Consider the following 7731-nt stretch of genomic DNA (forward strand, 5'->3'; position numbering starts at 1 on the left):
ATTGCAGGTATTGCTCAGAATCATATAAAGAAGCACAAGCAAAATGGGAAATAAATAGAAAAGAATTATTTGCATTATATAAATGTTTGTTAGCATTTGAACCATATATAGTTTACAATAAATTTATTGTGAGAACAGATAACACACAGGTAAAGTGGTGGATAACCAAAAAGATAGATGATTCAGTTACAACAAAAGAAATAAGAAGACTAATATTAAATATAATGAATTTTACATTTACAATTGAGATTAGTAAAACTAATGAAAATCTTATTGCAGACTACCTCTCAAGAAAGAGATACAATGAAAGATCTACTGTCAATGAGGACAAACCTATGCCAGAAAATTGAAAAAATAGAGACAGATGTACTAAATCTGAAAGCTAATAGTCAGCAGCATGACTCTAAAAATGCGGAGCTACGTCGTTTGGCAGATGAAAAACGGCAAGAACTAAAAGGAGACGTTGGGAAACTCCTTAAAACCCATGACATTACTGATGTTGCAGGTACAAGCAAAGGAGCTATGGAGAAACCTACACCAAAAAACACAAACCTAAATAGCATATTCACCAAACCATTTACTCCAAAGGTACAGATAATAGATACTTCAGCACTAGAAACATCTACGTATGCAGCTAGCCTGCATAAAGAGAAGAAAACATATAACCATATATCCCGAACATATATTGAAAACCTATACAAGATACAAAACTTTTTGAATCAAAAACCCGAATCTACCACGACATTAGAAAAGACCCAAGACTACCTAACCCAAAAACTACAAGGATATAACAAGTTAATTGCACAACCAAAAACTAATCCAAACCTTTTTAAAACTTGTTATAACTATGGATTATTAAATACAGTCTATACATATACAAGTGAAGAAATAAGTGGATTCCCAGAGGTCCACAAAGCATTTTTAATATATAAAAAGATAACAAAAGGAAACTTATTTTTCATAAGATTCTACACAGCACCAACGGAGATACTTTATGATGAAATAAAGCCAATGATCCAGATAGTCAAAATTGGGCTAACACGGGAAATGATAATCCCAGAAGATATAGGCCAACAGCCAGAGATAACAAGAGTTGAGATACCTAGTTTCTATGCCAATAAAAGGATAATTGGATTATCAACTATTATACAAGAACTAGCAAATAACTATCTACAAGGCAACGCCATATGGAGCTACTATTCAAGAGATCACTTGATGATATATGCCAATTCAAAATAAATAAGACAAGCAGATATGGAAGAAGTACAAAAATGGATTTTGTCCCTGTTAAAACCAGAAGCTACGCCAAAAAATAGAGCAATAAAGCAAGGATTCATATCCGAAGAACTGATGACAAGATATTGCAAGCTAGTTGGGCACAAATACCCAGACCATATTTTCTCCAAATGTAACCAAGGGTATGACATAATCCCTGAGGTACTTTTAGAATAATAATAAAAAAAGTATTTAGTAAAGTATTTTGTTTTTTGTCAGCTGAATATCAGCCATATGCACAAAGTAATAGTCTTTTATTTTCGTCGTGTTGTGTCAGCTGTAAAAAGCCAATTATAAAAATCGTAAAGTAAATAGTAAGTGTGTCGGCCAATAATAAAGATAGGCCACTAAGTTTTTTGTTTTTAGCGTCGGCCAAATGTAAAAAGGCCAAGTGTAAAGTAGGTGTCGGCCATTTTTGGCCAAAGAGGTAAGATTGTTGTATATAAATAAAGGGTATCCCCTCATAAATAAAATCATCAATCTTCCTTTCATCTTCTCCTCTGTATAATATTTTCTCTTTCTTTACAAATCCGCTTCCACCCCCAAAATTGATTTGAATGAATGTTTGTCTTGTGACAATAAATTTACTATGAAGTTATTCCCAATTGTTTAGGACAATACTTATCTTATGCCAATTTTGTAAGAGATGGGAATCGAACCCTGCCTCAAGGACCAATGTGTGAGATACAAAAGTGTCACACATAATAAAAAATTATAGGCTGACCAAGGGATTTTAACATTGATCCCCTTGACTGAATGTGCAAGATGTATAAGTCTTGAAAAATATGCACTTAGATGATCATAAAATACTTAGCCAAATATGAGCAACCCAAAAAGGGTACTGTGAGTGTAAAGTACACTAAAGGCTATGTGCATGGTATATGATGCAAGTTAATGACAATATTAAGAAATAAACATTAACGTAATGAGGTGAGTAATTATGTTAAACTATGACTCTAATGAAAATGGTGACAATATGACAATCGACTAAGATAAATGCTGAGACAATGCTCAAACAATGCTAAGTAAAGGTCACTAAAAGTACTCACCTAAGAGAATGTTTTATATCAAGCGACAATTCTCAATCACATTTTATATGTGAGAGTAAATACTATTAACACTTAATACACAAAGAAGAGATGGGAAATCATCTAATGAGCTTTGATTACCTCATGCTAGAAACAAGCTTCGATGATATATGAGTTGAATGCATATAGGAACATTAAATTGAGCAATGCTAGGCTAGTTATGATTGGTGATGCTTTATTTCTGGAAGGGTGGAGGTTCACGTAATTCTCATGAGATGAGACAGTCCACCAAGGTGGGCATGGGTCTCCCTAAATCTCCTAGTCTTTGAATTATATTTCCACCATAGAGAACTAGCTTGGTTCGAAGCCAATAAACTAGCATGTTTTGGTTTCACTTTTGCCAGTGACTCCACATATTTTCGGTGTGGGGAGACAATGAATTTCATTATGTTCAAATGATCTATGTCGATTAAGGTTGAATTTCCTCAAATTTTTAAAGATAATGAATGAACGATACTGAAGATGTTTGTGCAAGACAATCAGGAGGTGAAACAAAATTGAAGTAATGACATTAGGTCATTCTTGGTCATTAAACTCCATGATCCACATGAGAGTATTAAACTTCATCATAGGTATAGATGGTGTTTATATCATCCTACGAATTAATGATATCAATAATGTAAAGTAAGAATGAACCAATGAAGCGGACTTTGTGTTTGCTAAAGAAGGCCCTCGGTTTGAGGTCCCATATGTTGGGCCTTAACTTGAGATGTCTTGATGCTACATCCACGATTCTAAGGTATCATGGATATTAAATGTATAATATATAAAACATGAAATATATGTATGTGAACCTATGTGTGTATGATGTGTGACATATTCATGGTATGAACTTCCTATTACGAGTTAAGCAAGTCCAGGGACTTGACCTCCTTAGAAAACATGTTGATTAGGAATAGTCATGGCTTACAATGAATTCTTATACTATGGCAATAAAGGTAAGTAGAAACACAACGTTAACTATATAACCCATAACTTCCCTAAAATGAAAGTAATTAAATCAATTCCTATGTCTAAAAAGAGCTTGGACCATGAATTCCTATTGTTTTTTCATCAAATTTAAAGGTTTTTATAAATTTAAAGGTATGGTGATCCTTGTTCTATAGGTGTCCTTTCATCAAGAGAGTTAATCTCAAAGTTTCCAAAGAGAAAATATGATCAAAGGTCTTCTTCTTCAATCTATTCATGGATTATTTAAAAATATTTAAATAATTAAATCATGATGAATGATGTTAATGTATTTGTTTGAACGTGACATTAATCCAATTTCATGATGAACACTTGTTCCCTAGCTAAATCGATTTAGTACTCGCATGGGCATTGTGATCTTAACTTTTTATCGATTGAATAGTGATGCTATTACATTAAAGTGTTTATATATACCATTTTTTATGTGAGTTTATGTTTAATTAATGTTGTACGATCCATGTGAATCAATGCATGAAGGTTTGAACATGCCTAGCCTAGTTATAATGGGTACACTATAATGTGGGTTCTTAATTATATAAAGTTTATTTAGATCATGTTAAGTTGTTTTTATATACTATTTAAGGCTGATATCATGTTTGAATTAGGGATATGAATATTGAATGATCAAATTAAACAAGTTTTATATGAATGGAGCTAGGTTCTTGTATTCTATTAAATTGTTACTTGTGATCTTTACGTTAGGGTGGTTGTTATGTGATTCGATTATGGTTAATGGTCCTTAGATTCTTCCTATAATGTAATGTTGTTATGAATAGTACGTAATTGATCTAATGTTGACCAATACATGATTGTTTGAATAAGATTATCCTATGTAAGTCAACAACCATAATGCCCCATCTATTCTTCTTCTTTAGTTGTGAATCTAGGTGATGTTACTATTGTTATAAGCATGTAAATGTCTATGTTAATGTTATATATAATTGCTGCCTATGATGGTGTTTTATAATGTTATATGTGATGTAAAGCTATGATAAGTACATAAAGTCTAAAGCTTACTGTAAGGATGTTGTAAGCCTTAATTAAATGAGTCTTATGTTATGATTACCATTCTACAATGTTGTGTGATATATCATTCACTAGGATGACTTTATAGATGTACTAGTATAGGCAAGATTATCAGACTTTGACTATGTACTGCACATGTTCACCTTGATGGGATAGTTCCTAGGTTTGTCTTCTAAGGACATGTATTGGATTGTATGAACATGTTATGAATATGACTTATATGTTATAATGTTAAGTATATGATATGATTAAGCATGAATGTACATAGTATCTTGGAGTGTTCATATGAAAGGATTGTTCATATAGGTACACATATAGACTTATTCAACGATATAGGAACATGTGTGACATTATGTATTATGTGAAATGTTTGCTCACATATACGTATACACAAACACGAATGGTTATCAAGTCTATAGAGGAGCTTTGAGATGTGTGCTCAAGTTTATCCTAAACTAAATAGTGCTAATACATATTCTATGTCCATGTGAAAGGATCTTTTCGCATGATTTAGGTTGATGAACTTTCATATATCACCTATAAGCTAAGCATATGAGGGGATGAATCTCATATGCCTATATTTTATAAACTAATGTTAATGAAGGCTTTTCATAAAGGAAACTTAGCTTAGCACTGAGTGAACATGAATATGAGTGCATGTCCCTTCCCAATGAGGGAAGGAAGGTCTACCATAAATATCATGAGGTGGATAACAACAATGCCTCAATAGGAATAAATAGGGGTTCCATAAGTCAACAACCATAATGCCCCATCTTGGCATAAAGAGGGTTTTCACATTAACCTCCAAGTTCCATAACTATGATTGTCACATAGGGTCTAGCAATGTGAATTCACTTAGTATACTAGCATGCGTTAAAGTTCAACCTTGGCTAGGGAAGAACACCTTCCATTGGTGTAAGGCTCTACAACAACAAATTCCATGTTTAGCACCCATGGTCTTGGTGTCGGTTAAGACAATAGTTTCCCCAAAATTAAAATGGACAATGGAATTAAATGAATAGGATCCTAACTAGGAGGACTTAAGGGAGGTTACTTAGTATAGGTGGAAGAAATGAATTCATCTAGACATTGCACATGGTGCTCCTTAGGAAGTCCGATAAAGGTGACCTAATGTATATGATTATGTTATGTCCTTGTGCATGACATTGTTGTATCGATCTACTTGTTATGATGGTGTGCACGGTATGGATCTATGAGATGGGATCAGTATGTGCACTATGTTGGTCTAAATGACTATATGATGAAGGTCTTCTATTGAAATGAATGAAGTTGTCTTCACTTACTTGTAGATGTATGCATTGAATGTTAAGGTTTGTGGTCTCATGAAGGGTTTTACTAAGTATGTGGGGTTATGGGGATTCACATGTACATTTCACTAGTAGCCTAAGATTTGCGTTATGAAAAAGGTCTTATCATTATGGATGTGAAAAGAAGCAAAAATATGTACAACTTGAAGTAGTTTACTTTGAAGTCAATGTATTCTTGACTTAAATGTGTCTTTAATATATTATTCTTATATGATTATATGTGTTGGCTTATGTAGGTTATATGTATGTTTCATTGGGACTTAAAGTGATGCATTGCACCAAGTATCACTAGATGGTTACTTAAGAGGTTAATGAATAAAAGAAAGAAATGTTCACTGTAAAGTAGGAATAGCTCACTGTAATGTGACTTGAAATGCAATAAATTCTATATGTGATCATATGTAATGTTTGTCCTTTGAATATGTTTATATGAAGTATGTGAATGTTATAAATTCTATTGTATAAAGGATTTATAAAAATTTAATAAAAAAGGCATGGAGTATGATTTCAAGAAAATGTTTCTTTTAAATGCATGTCTTTGCATGGTTGTTATACTTACTGAATTTTTCTACTAATCCCATTCTTCGCTATCTTTTTTAAAAAAAGTGTATATTAGGGATGCTTAAATGATGTATTGAATGGTGAATAGATTGATAGATGACTCCCAAGCTCAATGAAAGGAATCCTTACGTCCAAGGATTTCCTATGCAACGCTTAACTTTAATGTGTTTAAATATTGTACTTATGGTTATGTCTTAAGAGTTGTGTCCCTAATATGTTGTAATGTTGTTGAGTCTAATATGTCAAAGAGTCTTAATGACTAAATATTAATTATTACTTATGTTATATATATATATATATATATATGAAGTAATGTTTCTAGCATATGATATGCTATGAAATGTTTTAAATTTTCTGCTAAATTTACTATGTCAATGCGATGAATGATAACTATGGGCTCGTACAAGACCTCCGAGAGGTCAATTATGCCATGTTACTTTTATGGGGTGCTCCCAGGATTCGACAAACGTTGTATTAGTGCATGAGATACTTAAAAGTGTTTTAGGAACAAAGAAGTCTCATATAGCAACGTCAAGTAGAGTCTGCTATCATTGGTGGTGAGTCACGAAAAATCACATGGTACGAGAGGTTATAGGACGATAGAGTTTTCCTTCTTCATCATTTTCATATCATGCCATAGAACTTAACTATATAAGATCTCTTTCTTATGTTTTTTTGTCCGGTTGACTTTATGATGTAATTGCTCGGATAAGATTGTTCTCTAGGCTTGACGGAGAAAAGGTGAGTTTAAATGCTTATCTTGGTTTTCTGGTTTGATAAATATATGTAAAGATAAATTTTTGTATGTTTTAATGATGTGATGTCATTTATGGCTATGTATGAGACAAATGTGAAAAAGCATGTTATATTCAAAAATGTATGTCATGATATGGTTTTAGCATGTAAGAAGTTATTATGGTTGACATGAGTTTATTTTTAAAATTATGTGTTACTATATAACCACATGATGATATCCTTATAGTATGATTTGAGCTAGACATGCTTAGTGACTACCTATGTAAACACGCTACCCTAAAAATATGTGCTTAAAAGTGTTCAATGATTCCCTTTGTATATATGATGTCCTTGATAAGTTTCCTAGTATGGATTGGAGTCCTTTGTATAGACTTGATCCTAGGTGTAATAATAGGATGTTTGTCTTGATAAATTTTAGTATCTCATATTTTCTTGCTTTTCCCATCAATTGTCTAAAATGTGGCATTTTTTGAAATTTGAAGAATGTTCACCGTAATGCTAGGCAGCTTACTTTAATATTTTTTGGAAATCAATGAAATTGATCTTTGATTGAAAGTTGTTGAAATGTGTACAGAATTGACTCATTTGAACATAAATATGAATGAAAAAAGGAGATTTACTAATTCGAATAAAGAATGATAGTCTTATCGCATGATAAGTTGTAGCATGGTTTCTAATTTCTTATTGAGTTGTGAGTCCCTTCATGTTGTGGAATTGATGTTTTCCTT

General features: G+C 32.4%; 1 protein-coding gene across 1 annotated transcript; it reads left to right on the forward strand.

Moving 5' to 3' along the window:
* The first annotated feature begins 303 nt into the window (after window positions 1–303).
* On the forward strand, window positions 304–1276 carry LOC112940860 (uncharacterized). The gene has a single exon (XM_069294154.1). It carries the CDS (start codon window positions 304–306, stop codon window positions 1237–1239), a length of 936 nt encoding a protein of 311 aa, XP_069150255.1. The 3' UTR covers window positions 1240–1276.
* The last annotated feature ends 6455 nt before the right edge of the window (window positions 1277–7731 follow it).

Source organism: Solanum lycopersicum, chromosome 2 (assembly GCF_036512215.1).
Source record: "Solanum lycopersicum chromosome 2, SLM_r2.1".
In the NCBI taxonomy this organism is placed as follows: Eukaryota; Viridiplantae; Streptophyta; class Magnoliopsida; order Solanales; family Solanaceae; genus Solanum; species Solanum lycopersicum.